General features: G+C 42.1%; 1 protein-coding gene across 5 annotated transcripts in view; it reads right to left on the bottom strand.

Annotated features, from left to right (window-relative positions):
* The window catches only part of HECTD4 (HECT domain E3 ubiquitin protein ligase 4), a 196340-nt gene that overhangs the window by 45693 nt on the left and 131265 nt on the right, over positions 1-19382 (bottom strand). For all 5 annotated transcript variants that reach the window (XM_059895298.1, XM_059895299.1, XM_059895301.1 and 2 more), the window contains exons 45-52: positions 12469-12572; positions 10841-11002; positions 10577-10725; positions 10208-10287; positions 7955-8118; positions 5260-5497; positions 4340-4476; positions 3725-3851 (exon numbers count right to left, since the gene is read on the bottom strand). In XM_059895298.1, the coding sequence (XP_059751281.1) occupies positions 3725-3851; positions 4340-4476; positions 5260-5497; positions 7955-8118; positions 10208-10287; positions 10577-10725; positions 10841-11002; positions 12469-12572 (1161 nt within the window). The remainder of the gene's footprint in view (positions 1-3724; positions 3852-4339; positions 4477-5259; positions 5498-7954; positions 8119-10207; positions 10288-10576; positions 10726-10840; positions 11003-12468; positions 12573-19382) is intronic.

The following is a 19382-nucleotide window of genomic DNA, read 5'->3' as shown; positions in this document are numbered from 1 at the left end:
CATATCAAAAAAACAAACAATGCAATCCAAAAATGGGCAGAAGACCTAAACAGACATTTCTCCAAAGACGATATACAGATTGCCAACAAACACATGAAAGAATGCTCAACATCACTAATCATTAGAGAAATGCAAATCAAAACTACAATGAGGTATCACCTTACACCAGTCAGAATGGCCATCATCAAAAAATCTAGAAACAATAAATGCTGGAGAGGGTGTGGAGAAAAGGGAACCCTCTTGCACTGTTGGTGTGAATGTAAATTGATACAGCCACTATGGAGAACAGTATGGAGGTTTCTTAAAAAACTAAAAATAGAACTACCATACGACCCAGCAATCCCACTACTGGGCATATACCCTGAGAAAACCATAATTCAAAAAGAGTCATGTAAGCAACCTAGCCAGGACATGGAAGCAACCTAAGTGTCCATCAACAGATGAATGGATAAAGAAGATGTGGCACATATATACAATGGAATATTACTCAGCCATAAAAAGAAACGAAATTGAGTTATTTATAGTGAGCTGGATGGACCTAGAGTCCGTCATACAGAGTGAAGTCAGAAAGAGAAAAACATATACCGTATGCTAACACATATATATGGAATCTAAAAAAAAAAAAAAAGGTTCTGAAGAAGCTAGCGGCAGGACAGGAATAAAGACACAGACGTAGAGAATGGACTTGAGGACACCGGGAGGGGGAAGAGTAAGCTGGGATGAAGTGAGAGAGTGGCATGGACATATATACACTACCAAATGTAAAATAGATAGCTAGTGGGAAGCAGCCACATAGCACAGGGAGATCAGCTTGGTGCTTTGTGACCACCTAGAGGGGTGGGATAGGGAGGGTGGGAGGGAAACGCAAGAGGGAGGAGATATGGGGATATATGTATACGTATAGCTGATTCACTTTGTTATACAGCAGAAACTAACACACCATTGTAAAGCAATTATACTCCAATAAAGATGTTAAAAAAAATTTTTTTTAATAAAAATATTGAGCAATCAAAAAAAATTTCACATAATAAAAAGTTTTCAAAAGATTGAAAAAAAAAAAAAAAGAACTGTGGCCTGATATCAGAAGATTATGGAAAAATAGTCTTTTGCAACATTTTCCAGAGGAATGGGGATAGGAGAAAAAAATACTCTGCTGTCTACTAAGCAGGAATCTGGGAATATGGGGAGAATGTGAAATTAAAGCACGCACAGCACCGAGATGGTTTCATTGCCCTTCTTGGGGTCCTGACAACAGGAGGCTGACCCACCCTCACAGAGGTGGTCCTTTGAGCACCAGAGCCATCTCCCTGTTCTCCTTTCAGCCTTTGCCCCGGTTACATTTAAGGAGCCTGTATTTGAAAGGTAAATGTTTTATGTTTAATTTAACATAGTTCAGATGATCTGCCATGGCCACGTGGACGGGTCCCGAGAAGACGCCTTGGCAACTGTGTCAGGGGCCAGAGGTATTTCTGGGTGACTCAGGAGGCCAGGAGTCATCGGTCTGGCTCTGGTCTGGCAGCCACCTTTGGATAATCAAATTTCCTGCTGTGCTGTCCACATTTTCCCTCCTCCAAACTGCGAGCAGAGAAGGAGAAGGCACACTTGGCCACAGACATTCAGGATGGCTCTGGGACCAAATGGTAAAAGAAAGAGACATCCTGAGTTAAGTAGAACTTATGTGAAAATAAAGGCACAGTAACCCATGATCATATACAAGAGCTTTCCATCCTTATACTGTAAAGACTCTTTCCCCCTTTCCTACTCTCCCGGAGCAGTAAGAAGTACCAGTCTCCCTCAACAGCTAGTGCCTCCTGTTTCTAAACGCAGCACTGCTTTTGCTGAATTAGCCCCAGGTCTCGGCTTCAATACTATGTTGTGAGAGGGGCCAAGCTAGACTGGGCACCCCAGTTATACACACATTGGTCTCCTGACCAACCGCACAGCCCTTCCCACAACGTAGTGCGTCATTTCATTACCTATTTCCCACTAGCATGTGAGCTCTGGGAGAAGGAAGCATCTGTGTCTTGCTCGCAGGACAGTCCTTAATCCCTAGCAAAGGGCTTGACCCTGGGAGGCACGTGTTGCATGTGTGAACAAGTAAGTGGATGAACCGCTGACTGAATAAATACAACTGAAACAAAGCCTCCTAACTCTGAAAGCCACTGACCCGCACTGGTGCTTCAAGGCATCACACTGATTAAGGGAGAGTCATCTGAAAACAAGATGAGGTCTATTCTGAAGTCTGAAAGGGCATTTTCTTTCAGATGTTGAGAGTGAACGAGAGGAACGAATTCTCTATCTGCAGGATCTACTACAGCAGATCACGTTGCTCCTTTGTTTAAAACCTCCCAAAGGCTCCCCATTTTACACAGAATAAAATCCAAAGTCCTTGCCGAGGCTGCCACTTCTCCCTGCTTCCTCTCATCTCCTTCCTGCTGCTACCCCCCAACCCTCTCCTCTTCAGAGACACTGGCTTGGCCTGGCTGCCGTTCCCTCAACCACCCAAGCTGACTCCCACTCGAGGATCTTCCTAATGTTGCTCCCGCTGCCTGAAACCCTTAGGACAGAAGAAAAAAGAAGAATATTAATTATCTGTCCTGGTTTGGGTCAGCAGCTAAAAGAGGGCTCTGATAAGAGCAGAAAGCAATTACACCATGTCATAGGATGTGTGGCTTTTCCCACAGGTTAAGTATAAACATGATCATTCCACTGTCATAGGTCTTAGCTTTGGGGACAGAAAGCATAAAAGAAAAAAAAAAAATATATATATATACATGCACACACACACAGACACACACACACACAGATTAGTCCTGACACCAATCTGAGAAAAAGGAATTACTCAGCTATCACTGGAATCAGGGATTCGGCATATCAGTTGGTCAAGAAATAAAGGTCTTTTGGTGGTTCTTCTCCGTATTTGTTCCTAGTCTCAGTCAGGACAAAAGTTAAGAGGAGAAAGAGCAAATACTATCTCCTTACACCACCTCTGACTGCCACAATGATGAAAGAAAACCCAACTGATGCTCCACTGGAAGGGCAGCTGTGCCTCTTGGGAAAAGGCATCTCTGCATCTCAAAAAGCAGGTGTTTCACAGATGAGGAGAAGCCTGAAAACAGAAATCAGCTATCTGCACTTAAGACTCCCTAACAATCCACTGTCTGCAATCAAACTTTGCATTATTCTATGTGCCCAGTGGGAGAAAAATCTCACCATCATCATTGTTACTGTGACATTTAGAACTACATTAACTGAATGCTGACCATATGCCAGACGCTGTTCTTAAAAGCTTTATCTGTATTAACTTGTTAATTTTTCATATACATATGAGGTGGTTACCATTATTGATTCCATTTTAAAGGTGAGGGAAGTCTAGAAAGGTTAAGTAACTCTCCCAAGGTCACAAATCTGGTAAACAGCACAGGTGTGACTTCAGAGCCCAAGCTATTAACCATCAGGCCATCCAGCTTCCTAGTATAACCATGCCAGCTTCATTCCAGCAGCCCATCAACCCAAAATACTGAGTCAAACTGACAAGCAAAGAAAAGCCTGGCAAAGAAAGCAAAAGACCATAGAGTTCAGTAAAGGCCCAGGTAGAAGACATTGTTAAGTCTGGCCCAACTTTAGATGAGCCCCTCTTTTCTGATTTACATCCTGAGTTTCATCTAAACACATCTCTTCAAGTCATGAAGTGAGTTCCCTAGGAAAACATAAAGCACCAGACCTAGTTGTAAAGCACCCTTTATCTGGTCCAGGCCCGATTTCCGCTCTGCTTCATTGCGGAAGCGTCTTCGGATAGTAGGAAAAACCTTGGTCTCCCATGCTTTCACCAGCAGAGCGTAGTGGTCCTCCTGGAAGGAGAAGGCAAACGTGAACAGGGAAGGAACGCCTTGTGCAAGAATCAGTCCTTCCCTGACTTACAGCTCTCACCCTGAGGTCTTCACCACCCTCAAATGCCAGTGACAGAAACACACCGTGCAGACCACCAAAGTAACTACACCCTCAGAAGCCAGGGGAGGCAACAGCTGGCCTGGGGCAAGCTCTTCCTTTCCCTCTAAAGCTATATAAACACTTCACATGATCCGCAACTTTACTGCTGAATTACTGTCAAAGTACTTCATTTCTCCAACATCCGGATTGCTACTGGGCAATGGAACCAAACAGATACGGCTATTGATATGTGGTCTAGAAAAATGAACACCCCAGAGCCACTGTTCCAACACAATGACATAACTGAAAGCGTAACAACTCTAGCCTTGCACGCTCAGATCAAAATATTCCTCGTGGCTTGTCCTGGTCACCAGGGAGCTAAGCAAACGCTCTTAAGTGGGGCTCTTACCTGCGGGATGTCATCGTCATCATCGTCATCACTTTCGTCATCTGCAATGGGGGGCGGATGGGGGTCTGGGCCAGAGGTGATGAAATTCTCATAGCTGAGCTCTACTTTATAATGACAGGAAGTGTCACTATCATATTCTGTAACAAAGCACAATGACAGTGAATTCTAGGCAAGAGCACATGAACTTCTTACCCTTGGACAGACCAGATTCTCCTAATTTGCGTGATAGAAAGACTCTTAGTTCTTGGAGAAATTTTAAAGCTCAGTATCAAGGAATAACTAATCATCTATCATTTCCTATTTGGGAATCCTAAATTAGTTTTTATGGGCATAATTCATTCAACTCAGAGAAGACTTTGGAAGGTTCTTCATCATGATAAAGAATTAGACAAACTCTTAAAATGATTTTCAAACCAGTATCTCAAAGGCCAAATATGGCTGCAGACATCTCATTTCGGGAAGCTCACTTTTATTCAATCTTATTATAAAATTTTTCAAATTATCAGGAATGTTTTTTAGTGCACATCTATACACCCATCACCCAGATTCCACAATTAATATTTTATTATTCTTTGATGGCTTCAGTTTTTAAAAAGTTTAAAAAACGATTAACATTTAAAATTAGGAGATTTTATGTAAAATTCTGGGGCTCTTAGTTGTCTTATAAAAGTAGACAATCTTTCAGACTTGCATTTCCATGTGGCAATATTCTGCTGGCCCTGAGTCGCGGGCAGGCTTCCTGTATGTGGGGGACGCGCTTTCTAGCCTGCCACGCTTCCTCCTGCTCCCCATTTTGTTTCACCGGGCCTGTTACCCCATTACCACTGGGTACTGGGGTAAGTCCAAGTTAAATGGATTTATGGAATTAACAGCATTCGCATTCCCAGGAAACAGCGGGGCCTTGGGAGGAGGTGGCTTACGTTGCTGAGCAGTGGCCACAGCAGCAATCCGGCACGGTGGCCCATGAGTGCCCGGGTCTGACGCAATACTGGTGCCAGCATCGTTGTCACTGTCAGATGCCATGGCAAAGGGCAGGGCCTCGAAGTTGGCGCTGATCTCCTCTGCCAGGTCGGTGCACAGGTCGGCAGCGTTGCGGTGGGCCTGCCCTTCAGCATAGGCAAATGGGCGGGAGCCAAAGTTAGCTCGCGTCTTGGTGTTCTGGAAAGGAGACCAAGGAAAGGATTTGAAAGGACTTAGGTTTATTTATGCATTCATTTTTAATCCCTCGAGGTGAACTTCACAGAGAGTCTGTGAACCCAGGCAGAGGGGCTGGTGCACCTGCGGACGCCGGCGCTTCGAGCTCTGCACGGCCCCCACTGCCCCTCGCCTGGCACTCATGCTCTTTGCTGCTCAAACGCAGTGACCTTTCTTGTTTCCAGCACTGTTCCTTTCTACCTGATGCCACTGCTCATGCTGTTCCCTTCACCTGGAACATTCTTTCCTCCAATTTTGTCCATTTAAACTGGTTAATATTCCAGACCTGGCTCAAACATCACTTCTTCAGGGTAATGGGGATGTGATCAGATTTGCTTGGTACTTGCTTCCATAAAGTCTGTGATTTTCAATCATATTGTGATGATTAATTTTATGTGTCAGCTTGACTGGCCATGGGGTGCCAGATTAAACTTTATTATTGCTGGGTGTGTCTGTGAGATTCGCATTTGAATCGGTGGACACAGTAGATGGCCCTCCCCAGTGTAAGTGGGTACCATCCAATCCGTTGAGGGTCTGAATAAAACAAGAGGCAGGGGAAGGAGGAATTCAACCCTTTTTCCCTGCACCCCTGCTTGAGCTAGGATATCTCATCCCATCGTCTCTTGCCCTCCTTGGACGCAGACTGAATCACACCACTGGCTCTCCTGGGTCCCCGGCCTACAGACAGCAGGTCATGAGACTTCTCAGTCTCCATACTAACAGGAGCCAATTCCTCAAAATAAATCTCCCCTCCCACCTCTGTCTACATACACACACACACACACACACTCTCTCTCTCTCTCTCTCTCTCTCTCTCTCTCTATATATATATATATATATATATATGTATATATATATATATATATATATATATACATATATATATATAGCTCCTATTGTGGGGTGTTTTTTTGTTTGTTTTTTTTTTGCCGCACCACGTGGCATGTGGGATCTTAGTTCCCCCGACCAGGAATGGAACCCATGCTCTCTGCAGTGGAAGCGTGGAGTCTTAACCACTGGACCGCCAGGGAAGTCCCCCTGTCCTATTGGTTCTGTTTCTCTGGAGAACCTTGACTGATAGACACAGTGTTTATTAGTTTGTGATTATATACATACACATATATATTTATGCGAATGTTTGACTAATGTCTGACTCCTCCAACTGGTTTTAACTTCATGAAGACAAAGACCATATCTGTTTTGCTCATTGTGATTATATGTCCAGAGCTTAGCACAGTACTTAATATATAGTAGGTACTCAATAAATATTTGCTGAATGAATGAATAGAACAGGCTGCCTTAAATTATTGACATCTTTAATTCACTGAACAAAGTGAGAAAAGATGCTACTATCAGAAGCATGGTACAGGCCAGATTCTACAAGATCTTCTAAGTCATTATAGAGACTTGGGCTTTTACAACATAGACATGGGAAGCCATTGACTTTTTGAGAGTGGAGGAGTGACATGATCTAACCAACATTTTTAAGGAATCACTGTGGCTGCTGTGTTGAAAAGATGTGTAAAAGGGCAAGAACTAAGGGGCTGGTAGGGAAGGGAGATAGAGGAAAATTGCAATATGCTACCCAGAAGATAAGGGTGGCTGGGCCATGACTTAAGTGGTCAGATTCCAGATACATTTTGAAGGTAGGGTCAACAAGGTTTGCTGACAGACTGGATGTGGAGCAGGAGGAAAAGAGGAGTCAAGGACGCCAAGGTTTTTGGCCTTAGAAGCTGTAAGGATGGAGCTGCCATTTCCCAAGACAAGGAAGGCTAGGGAAGAAGCAGGTTAGGGTATGGGGCAGAGTTAGGCTCAGTTTTAGAGATGTTAACTTTGACATGCCAATGGAACATCTATTTCTAAATGTTGCCTAGATGGCTGAATATTTGTGTCTGGAATTTAGGGAGAGATCTGGGCTGGAGATAAGGATTTGGGAGCTACCGGCATGTAGTAAGTAGTAATGTTTCACAGAACATTAACTGTTAATAGATGCTCCTTTAAAAACAAAAGAGTTCCATGATTAAGTATATGTGCCGGGATGCTGGGTTAAATAAAGTTGAAGTTTTGAATCTTTACTGAAGGATTCCTCTGAGCTTCTGACATACTAAAGCGACCCAAGAGGGTCACGTTCAAAACTTATTTAACGACAGACTCATTTTACTGCCATTGGAAAGAACACTAGTGTCCCTTGCATTGTAGTTTTGGAAACTTTTGACTGCCAAAAGGAAGTCAAAGCAGTTAATCACTCAGGTTCAATGCAAAGGAAGGACCCACTTCTTCAGGTTTGTTTGTGGTTCCTTCTGTTATCAGGTACCACATGTTATGTCAACAAGGCCACGTTTGGTGTCTTTAATTTTTCCATTCTTGATGGAATAAATTACTGAGGAGAATTTTGTTTCCTTTCCCAAAAAGATAACCTGCCTTTTTCTGAATGTGAACCACAGGCCACATCCCACCCGAGACATCTTCGAGATACGGCGAGAGGCGCTGCCCGCAGTATGTGAAGTACACCCGGCCCTTGGCTGGCTGCCCTGGAGGAGGAGGCGTTCCCTCGGTTCTCTCCCAGCCAATTCCCGCCACGTCACCTAGGGCAGAGAACAGGACGGAAACAACGCTTTTTTTTTTTCCTTTTATTGACTATTAACTAAACTTTCAATTTGCAACTGGCATGAGACTACACATCATTGACTATCTTGGCTTTTATTTATTCATGCCATCAGTTACAGCTGAAAAAGAGTACCTTGTATTTATATTCATATATAGAGAGAGTAACACAATAGAAATAAACAATTTTAAAAAGAGAAGTCAGAAACTGTTTAGAAGAACGAAAATACCTAGTGTCTGAGGTAAGTTGTTTACCACAATTACACATTAAATTTAGCTTTTATTTTCCAGGCAGCCAAGACAAAAAGGGAAAACACTGGGTATGATTTTTTAATAGAGGAATACAAGTTTTTCTCTTTTGACACGTACCAGATTACTTATGCATAAAGGTAAAAAGGTAATATTTTCTCAGTAAGTTTGCAGAAGACTTAGAAAGGATCTGAAAAATTATAATTTTAAACTCAACCTACAATGTAAGCTAAACATACACCATTAAATCACATTCTGTCCCCTTACTTACATGTATTTAAGGCATTTTTGCAGGAAGCGAAGATCATATAAGCCAAGTTGCTTTCTGATGAAGTGACTAGATATTGGGATAGAACTTAAAGAACCAAGGGGACCATATCCACCACATGAGCACTACTAGAGGCTGTCTCAGGCAAGCTGCTAGCACACGTAACTTTATAATTAGCCTGTTGTTGTAAACTCTCCAATAAGCGCATGAAGTTCTGTGAGTCTGTTTCGGATCAGAGTCTCATATGATTTTGAAACCACTAGGCTGGGCTTCCCAATGGCTGGGGACTTGTCACTGTTCACTATGGCACCCGAAGGGCCCAGAAGAGGGCCCAGCATGTAGGAGATGCTCAAAGAGTATCTGTTGATCAACGGACACTGAAAGTGTTGGTACAGAGATTGGGATCCTGTTGTAAAAAGTGAGTTCTTGATTCATATTCCCACACAGACACATTTCTCTAAGAAAGGGGTAGCATGTTTGCTTGAGGTCTGGTCCAAAATTTTCTCAAAAACTAAAGTATGATCAAACAAAATAACAATCAACTATAACAAACGAATAGAACGCCCACTATGGATCCGCTGCTGTCTCTACTACCCCTCGCTTTGTGCTTAAAGCACTTAAGTACTCAGCTGAGATTACAGAGTTCTGCTCCATAAAGTAAGAGAGAAACAACTTGCCAGGAAGTAATTTCCAAGGCATAACTTGACCATAACTGAAAATACCATGCTCACTGGAAAAGTGCAATTTAATAAATGGTTCCCTCAAGGATAAGCAAAATTACCCCCCAGACTGCTACAAGAAGTTATCTATTGGGTTCAGTGACTTAGTAACCCCTACCCAAGCATCCAAGATCATCTATTATATTTAATAACTTCAGTTTTATCAGAGATGATGCTAAGATGTACTGTCTGAAAATAAGTAGCCAACATGTTCGGCTGCTTCTAATGTCAAGAGGACAGTGCCTATATTTTGCTACTTCTGGAGCAGGTAGGACGGATCCCAATTCATCTACTATTACAGATGAAGTTAGTTATGTGGAGGCTTAAAAAGAAGAGGGGAAAGATTTTCTTTTTATTGAATTGACTATGTGACTGAAACACCTGGGCAGAAGATGTGCTGAAGCTGGACCAGATGTTTAGGCTACCAAGAGCAAAGTCTACAGCATGTATCTTTACCTATTGATAATGTATTTCTTGAGTGCCTCAAGGTGACTGGTAGAGGGTTTTTTTTTTGAAGCTATTCATCAATGAAAAGCTGATGAAAGACCAAATTTCAGAGAAAAGCAAAATCTCAGATTCTTCTAATGATGGAGGAACGAAAGTCAATCTGACTCCTAAGTTACCAGATGGAGGCTTTAATGATAACAGTGCCTCATAAAATGAGAGGTTTTGTGTAAACTAGGGGACAACAATGACAAGTATTTCATTTTCACTGGAAGACAGTGTCCGTTTTCAGTTGCCAAGTTTCATTAATTTTAACCTATTTTGACCCAGACCTGGGAACAACAGAAATACACAGGGTTAAAAAAAAAAAAAAACTCCCACCACACTCACCAGGAGAGAGAGTCACATCTAAGCGAACGCTCTTCCACTGTAATAAACTGGAGCCGTTGTAGTGCACGGCTCGGCCATTGCTGTGAAAAAAACAAAGAGAAGTCAAAGACAAGGCTAATCAGTCAACACAGAGGAAGGTAAGTAGTGAACAGTAGCATGAGAGTAATCAGAAGAGAAATCCTAAGAGCTATTCTCATTCACTAAACATGAGTATATTTCCAGCTGGTATTTTCTACATTTTTTAGAGTAGAGATTAAAATATATTACTTTAGTTTTAAAACACCCACATCAAAAAAAAAAAAAAAAAAGGAAAACACCCACATCCACTACTTTTTTTTTTTTTTAATAACAGCGTTAGTAGCCACTTACTTATGGAAAAGACAAGTGCCCACTGGATTAGTCCAAGCCCCATCTCTTTTCTCTGCTTCTGTAGCAAAGCCAAAGGAAACTATTGGTCCAGTGTCATCATCACTATCTCCATAGGAAACAATTTCAATTTCCCAGTAGAAAGATGGGGCCTGAAGAAACACAAGAAGTGCGCAATCAGAGGGCTCACTGTGGGCCCTTGAACTTCCTCTTTCTCTCACATTTGAAGGAAAGAGGCAGAAGACAGTATGTCATGTGATTTCTCACCTGAATGGGCAGTGGTGAGGTGGCATAGATAAATGTGCCCCGGGGCAGACCGCCCCCAGCGCTGGGGTCAGCCAGGAAGGTGACAGAAGTGAGGTGCGATGAGAACATGCAGGCTCGGACAGGTGGAAACACTCGTGAGGGGCTCCACGTAATCTCTTTGGGCTGCATTGGGGAAAGACACCCTCATTCAATAGAATTGCAAACACAAAATGGAGATGTTGAGATTTCAAGTGACATTTCTTCTTTTACAGATTTTTAACTTTCTTATCTTGAAATAATTTCAAAGCTACAGAAAAATTGCAAGAATACAGCAACTTTTGTATACTCTTACCTAGATGCACTGATTTTTTGTGATAAAATTCACGTAATGTACAATTCACCCAGTTAAAGTGTACAATTTAATGGTTTTTAGTATATTCACGGAGTTGTGCAACCATCACCACAATCTAATTTTAGAACATTTCTGTCCCCCTTAAAAGAAGTGGTACCCATTAGAAGTCAATTCCCATCCTTCTCTCCTTCCCAGTCCCTGGCAACTACTTATCTGTCTGTTTTCTGTCTCTATGGATTTGCCTGCTCTGGACATTACAAGAAATGGAATCATACAATATGTGGTCTTTTGTGACTGACTTCTTTCACTTAGCATAATTCAAGGTTTATCCATATTGTAGCATGTATTACCACTTCATTAATTTTAAAGGCCGAATAATATTCCATTGTATGAATATACCCATTTTACACATTCATTCATCAGTTGATGGACATTTACGTTATTTCTACTTTTCAGCTATTATGAATAATGCTGCTAAGAACATTCACAGAATGCCAATATTGAACATTTTTGCCTCTTTTGCTTTTTTTTTCCCCAGTGAAACTTGTTTTTCCCCGTGAGTCTGCTTTTTCTTTTGTTTTATTCACTAGTTTGTTGTATATTTTATAAATTTATTTATTTATTTATTTAGTTTTGGCTGTGTTGGGTCTTCGTTTCTGTGCGAGGGCTTTCTCTAGTTGTGGCAAGCGGGGGCCACTCTTCATCGCGGTGCGCGGGCCTCTCACTATCGCGGCCTCTCTTGTTGCAGAGCACAGGCTCCAGACGTGCAGGCTCAGTAGTTGTGGCTCACGGGCCTAGTTGCTCCGTGGCATGTGGGATCTTCCCAGACCAGGGCTCGAACACGTGTCCCCTGCATTGGCAGGCAGATTCTCAACCACTGCGCCACCAGGGAAGCCCTGTTGTATATTTTAGATTGCACATATAAGTGATATCACACAGTACTGACTTTCTCTGTGCCACTTTGGCTTTTTAGTCCCTCTTTCTCTCTATGTATACTTATTATTACGAGATGAACTATAGATCTACAATTTTGAAAACGTTTTCTTTTTCTGTTATTGATAACACAGAAATTATTTACAAATCAATGAGTTCTGCTCCCCTGCTTTCGATATTCAGAATGACAAATCAATGTGCTTTGACATTCAAGGATGAGAGCATGTCATTGCAGAGCATACACCTCCAAATGGCTTTGCAAACACCCATTCTCAGTGCCATTAACGTGCTGCTTGGCATTCTGTAATTCTTAAGGCGCGTGCTGCAGACAGGCGGCAGGTGTGGAACACTGCAGAGGGCTCACCTGTCTCCGGTCAGCCTGCAGCGGAGGTGGCGGGGGCCGAGCACAGTCTCGGTAGAGCATCCTCAGCCGTTCACACTGCACTTCCACAACTGCCAGTCGCTCTCCTGGAGGGGGAGACATTGAATATGTGAAAATAAGTCCTACAACTCCTGAGAGGGCTCCAACTCTTTTGGAGTAGGGTCAGAGCAATAAAATGCTTACAAAAGAAGACTATTCAAATTCTTACAAAAGAGCAAATACCCTGAGACATCTTTGTCTACTACATGTAGCTCAGCAGCAAAGCAATGGGGTCAAGTGCATGGGCTCTGGCATTAGGCTGCCTGGATTCAGAATCTGGCTCTATTACTTGATATTTACCATCTCACTTCCAATATAGGGGTAATAATAGTACCTGTGCCTCACAGGGTGGTTGTGAAGATGAGCTAAAATAACACAAGTAGAGCCTTTAGCCAAGTCCCTGGCACAGGGCAAACACTCAATAAATGAAAGCTCTTATTATCATCTACTAAATGAAAACTACTATTCTTTTTTTTTAAATTTATTTTTGGCTGCATTGGGTCTTCATTGCTGTGTGTGGGCTTTCTCTAGTTTTGGTGAGCGGGGGCTACTCTTCGTTGAGGTGCACGGGCTTCTCATTGCGGTGGCTTCTCTTGTTGCGGAGCACGGGCTCTAGGCACGCAGGCTTCAGTAGTTGTGGCACATGGGCTTAGTAGTTGTGGCTCGCATGCTCTAGAGTGCAGGCTCAGTAGTTGTGGCACACGGGCTTAGTTGCTCCACGGCATGTGGGATCTTCCTGGGCCAGGGCTCGAATCCATGTCCCCTGCATTGGTAGGCAGATTCTTAACCACTGTGCCACCAGGGAAGTTCCTGAAAACTATTACTCTTATCATCTAAATTGATTTTCTAAAAGTCTATAACCTGTTGAACATCTCCTATGAGCAAGGCACAGTGCTAGGTGTTGGGAAATACAAAGTTAATACGAGCTGAAGCCCCCAGTCTGGGAGAGATAAGACATGTATATGCATACACACATACAATAAAGAACATAGTGCAAGGCTAGAGTGTGTTATTATGTGACATAAGACACAAACACAGGCACATATGAGTGACTTCATTCCAGGAGCTAGAAAGGCTTAATAATCAGATCTCAGAGAAGTCAGAATTTCAATAAGCAGAGAAGGAAGGGAATTCTGGATGGCTTGGCACTGTGAGACTACTCTAGAATAGTCAAGAGTTAGATGTCTCAGGAGTACCTCACATGACACACAAAAATTCAAAATGGATCAAAGACCTAAAAAACCTATAGCTAAAACTCTAACTCCTAGAAGAAAATACTGGTATAAATATTTATGACTTCAGATTAGGCAATGGTTTCTGAGATAGGATACCAAAAGCACAAGCAATGAAAGAAAGTTTGAGAAACTGGATTCATAAAAATGAAAAATCTTTGTGCTTCAAAAGACACTTGAGAAAGTGAAAAGATAACCCACAGAATGGGAGGGAGTACTTATAAATCATATCTGATCAGGGACAAGTATATCTAGAATATATAAAGAACTGTTATAACTCAACAATAAAAAGACAAATAAACTAACTAAAAACAGGCAGCAAAGCTGAATAGATATTCCTCCAAAGAAGATATACAAATGGTCAATACATATGTGAAAAGATGCTCAACATCATTAGTCATTAGGGAAAGGCAAATGAGATACCATTTCACACCTACTAAGCTAGTTATAATCAAAAAGACAATACCAGTGTTGGCTAGAGTATGGAGTAACCGGGACCCTCATACGTTGCTGGTGGGAATGTAAGCACAGCCACTTTTGAAAATGGTTCCTCAAAAAAGGAAGCAGTTCCTCAAGTTAAAACATAGAATTGCTGTAAGACCCAGCAATTCCACTCCTCTATATATGCAACAGAATTGAAAACATAGTCATATACACAAAAACTTATATATGAATGTTTATAGCAGCATTATTCATAATAGCCAAAAGTTAGAAACAACACAAGTATTCATAAATTGATCAATGGATAAACAAAATGGTCTATCCATACAATGGAAAGGTATTCAGCCATGAAAAGTAATGAACTACTTGATACCTGCCACAATACGGACGAACCTTGAAAACATTATGCTAAGTGAAAGAAACCAGACACAAAAGGCCACATACTATATGATTCCATTTATATGAAATGCCCAGAACAGGCAAATCCATAGAGACAGGAAGTAGATTGACAGTTGTCAGGGGCTGAGGGAAGGGGGTGGGGATAATGAATATAGAGGGTTTTCTTTGCGGGGGGTGGTTATAAATGTTCTGGAATTAGTGATGATGGTTGCACAGCTCTGAATGTATTGGGTTGGCCAGAAAGTTCTTTAGGGTTTTTCTGTAACATCTTACGGAAAAACCTGAACGAACTTTCTGGCCAGCCCAATGTTAAAACCCACTGAATTGTACGCTTTAAAATGGTAAATCGTGTGGTATGCGAATTATATTTCAACTTAAAAAGATGTCTTAGGAAGAATAAGATGTAGTCTAATAAAAGTAAACTACAGAATATGTTTAGGATAGTAGCAAGAAAGATTTATTGACTTATACCTAGTACCTACAGACACAAGACACCTAATACAATCCAATGATATGGATTAGACAGCGATCAAAGATAAAATAGTCAAAGTGGAGCCAGGAGTGAGGCCAGGTCATGAGGTATGTGTCTAGTGTTCTTTATTTACACCTGGGAGTCAGGGACACAAGTCTAGATCTGTGCTTCCCAATAGACAAACCAAAGAAGGGGAAACTATTTAGTTATAGATTCATGGAGTCCATTACATAAATGTAAACTGACTAGTCATAAAGAGCCCAATTATTTTTAATAAACATTTTCCAATTATTTTTGCTAAAATTACTTAAAAATTATTCTGAGAGATCTTATACACAGAATGCTGGATGACACAGTGAATAACATCTGCAGCAGTGTCCTTATAATCAACCAGTAACAAGTGTCATGGAGATACTTCAATGCAGATAGGTGGAATCAGACCAAATAATAAGGGAAAAGCAATTCTTAGGAAGAAGAAAGGGAGTGGGGGCTGTTTGGCAGAGTTGAGGCATGTCTACCATGAAGTAGGCTTAACGTAAGAGGAGATTTTTATAGCATCTAGTATGAGAATAAAAAGCTCCTATGCTGGGCTTCCCTGGTGGCGCAGTGGTTGAGAATCTGCCTGCCAATGCAGGGGACACGGGTTCGAGCCCTGGTCTGGGAAGATCCCACATGCCGCGGAGCAACTAGGCCTGTGAGCCACAATTACTGAGCCTGCGCGTCTGGAGCCTGTGCTCCGCAAGAAGAGAGGCCGCGATAGTGAGAGGCCCGCAAACCGCGATGAAGAGTGGCCCCCGCTTGCCACAACTAGAGAAAGCCCTCGCACAGAAATGAAGACCCAACACAGCCATAAATAAATAAATAAATAAATAAAAAAAAAAAAAAAAAAAAAAAAGCTCCTATGCTACAAATTCAAGAAAGAAAAGGCTGATTGTATTGTACTTTAGCCATAGTAACAAGTAACTGCCAGACCTGGCTGTAAATTCATTCCAATCTATAAATGACAACTTAACAGTAGTAACAGCACTTAGGAAAGCCAGCCTCTCAGTGACAGCTCTATGCGCCTGACAATCAGCCACTCAAATCGGGGCTTCAGGAAGGTAACTGTGATGACAACGGGAAAATACAAAGTGCAAGAAGGAAAAGTTTGGAGAATAATGCAGATGCCTAAACACGAGATAAAAAGCACCCGACTTAAAGAGCTGGTAGTGGAGATGAACAGGAAAGAGATAAATTTCAGGAGCATTTCAAAGGAAGAATCAGATATGGCAACTGATTGGATGTGGAAGGACTCAGTGTCTGAGGGTCAGCAATAGCCCAAGCATAACCAAGAATAGGGAATTCAGAAAGGAGAGTGGATTCCAGAGTAAATGATGACTTTGGGTTTAAATGTGGTATATTCATGAGGCTGGGGCTTGCGGGGGGTTCCTTCTATGAAAAATAGCTACCAGGCCTGCACCTCAAGAGAAGGACTGCCCACAGCAGAAGCCATGAAAGCACAAGGAAGGGCAGATAAAGCAAAGAAGGTGGGTCAAGGCAAAACTTAGAGCAGTTTCTTCAAGTGAGCTGTGAGGGCCACTTGCATCACAACTGCCCAGGCCCACCCTTGACTTCTGACTTTTTGGTGGATCTTGGAAAGCATTTTAAACGTGCCTCCCAGAGATTCTTACAAACTTTCCAAGTGTGAGAACCTCTGGCTCAGGGAATGTGTACATTTAGGAAGGAGGGAGAAGAGGAAATCTGAGAGATTCTGCCTTTTGTAAGAGTATAAAAAAAAAGTTGAGAACTTTTTCGGTTTCTATGTGTCTTTTCTTCAGTTTCACAATCTGTTTCCTATGCTGTTTCAACCAAGGGATCCAGTTGACTCCTCAGGAATATTTCTTTCTTTCTTCTTCTTTTTTTTTAGTATTTATTTATTTATTTGGCTGCATCAGGTCTTAGTTGCGGCATGCAGCATCTTCGTTGCCGCATGCAGGATCTTCGTTACAGCTGCAGGATCTTTAGTTGCAGCATGTGGGATCTAGTTCCCTGACAAGGGATCAAACCCAGACCCCCTGCATTGGGAGCCCAGAGTCTTAGACACTGGACCACCAGGGAAGTCCCCAGGAATATTTCTTTATGAGAAAAAGCTCTGTAGTGTTATCTTCCTACACCAAACGGAGTTAGGTACTCTTTTCTTTGTGTTAGAGAAGCTATAAAATTTAGCTATGAGTGAGTTAACATTACAGTGGCCAAGTCCGTGGCTTAATTCATCCCAGATGAAGTAAAATAATAAAAGGAATTCATTGAAAATTTTTTCATTTTAGAGAATCAATATATTATCGCATATACATTTTATGACACTTTCATATATGAAATTTAAAAATCTTGATACATTAAAAAATAAAAATCAGGGACTTCCCTCGTGGTGCAGTGGTTAAGAATCCACTTGCCAATGCAGGGGACACGGGTTCGAGCCCTGGTCTGGGAAGATCCCACATGCTGCGAAGCAACTAAGCCCGAGCGCCACAACCACTGAGCCGGCGCTCTAGAGCCTGCGAGCCACAACTACTGGGCCTGTGTGCCACAACTACTGAAGACCGCACACCTAGAGCTTGTGCTCCACAACAAGAGAAGCCACCGCAATGAGAAGCCTGCGTACTGCAATGAAGAGTAGCCCCCGCTCATGGCAACTAGAGAAAGCCTATGCGCAGCAACAAAGACCCAACGCAGCCAAAAAAAAATAAAATTAAATTAAAAAATTTATTAAATAAATAAATAAATAAATAAATAAATAAATAATCAAAGAACTCTTTCTCTTCTACCCACCACTTTGGATCTCATTTATTAAACAGCATTTCTTTTGAGCACAGGCTATGACTCCCTAGCAGGCGATAAGAATCCACTACTGGGGCTTCCCTGGTGGCGCAGTGGTTAAGGATCCGCCTGCCAATGCAGGGGACATGGGTTCAAGCCCTGGTCCGGTAAGATCCCACATGCCGTGGAGCAACTAAGCCCATGCGCCACAGCTACTGAGCCTGTGCTCTAGAGCCAGTGAGCCACAACTACTGAAGCCCGTGCGCCTGGAGCCCGTGCTCCGCAACAAGAGAAGCCACCGCAATGAGAAGCCCGCATACCGCAACGAAGATTAGCCCCCGCTCGCCCCAGCTAGAGAAAGCCCACGTGCAGCAATGAAGACCCAACACAGCCAAAAATAAAAACAAATAAATAAATAAATTAAAAAAAAAAAAGAATCCACTACTGTGTTGAAAAGTAATTCAGATATAGGTTGTTTTTTTTTTTTTTTGCTGCATTGGGTCTTCGTTGCTGTGCACCAGCTTTCTCTGGTTGCGGCGAGCGGAGGCTACTCTTCGTTGCGGTGTGCGATCTTCTCATTGTGGTGGCTTCTCTTGCTTTGGAGCACAGGCTCTAGGCGCGTGGACTTCAGTAGTTGTGGCACACGGGCTCAGTAGTTGTGGCTCGCGGGCTCTAGAGCACAGGCTCAGTAGTTGTGGCGCACTGGCTTAGTTTCTCTGCGGCATGTGGGATCTTCTCAGACCAGGGCTCGAACTCATGTCCCCTGCCTTGGCAGGCGGATTCTTAACCACTGCGCTACCAGTGAAGCCCTGTTTTTGTTTTTTTATAAATACAGGTAAATGACTCAGCAATCAGCAAACTTGGATACCAACATTTAACCTCAGAGCTCTTTCTGATAATCTAATAAATGAGTTATTAAGGACTGTTATACTTGACATAGGACAGTATTTTAGAATATAAATCGCTGTGTATAAGCTCATAGTCTTCTCTTTTGTAGCAATTAATAAGAACTTCCCCCACGTTTCTTTCCAACTCTTTCTTACCACAGGGTTCTTTTCCACAGAAAAAAATGGGTTAGTGGGTTATTATTAAAACCATTTGCTCTAAATTATTACGATTCCTGGCTTGTACATTAAGTACCAAAGTTAATTTCACAGAGTAAAACCCCTTTATTCCATAAAATGTATAAAAGATACCCAGAAAGAGTCCTATAGAATAGTAAGTGATTCATTCAGCAAGTTATATGCTTGCTAAAATCAGTCAAATAAGTCTTAGGATGCAACCTAAGCCAAGAATATTGAAAGCAGAGGCAGGGAACTACATACCACAAGTACAAAAGTAAATTATAAGCAAGTATTTAGCATAAGTAATTTCACCCAAGAAGCCGAGCACGCAAGCTCCTTTTCTTTTGTTCTTTTTCCCTTTTCTTGGGGTCTCTCTGAGGTTTTTTTTTTTAATATTTTATTTATTTATTTATTTATTTGGTTGCACGAGGCCTTAGCTGTGGCAGGCAGCAT

This window comes from Balaenoptera ricei, chromosome 14 (genome assembly GCF_028023285.1).
Source record: "Balaenoptera ricei isolate mBalRic1 chromosome 14, mBalRic1.hap2, whole genome shotgun sequence".
Classification (NCBI taxonomy): domain Eukaryota; kingdom Metazoa; phylum Chordata; class Mammalia; order Artiodactyla; family Balaenopteridae; genus Balaenoptera; species Balaenoptera ricei.
Note: the sequence above shows the minus strand (reverse complement) of the source record. Positions and strands in the feature narration are given on the sequence as shown.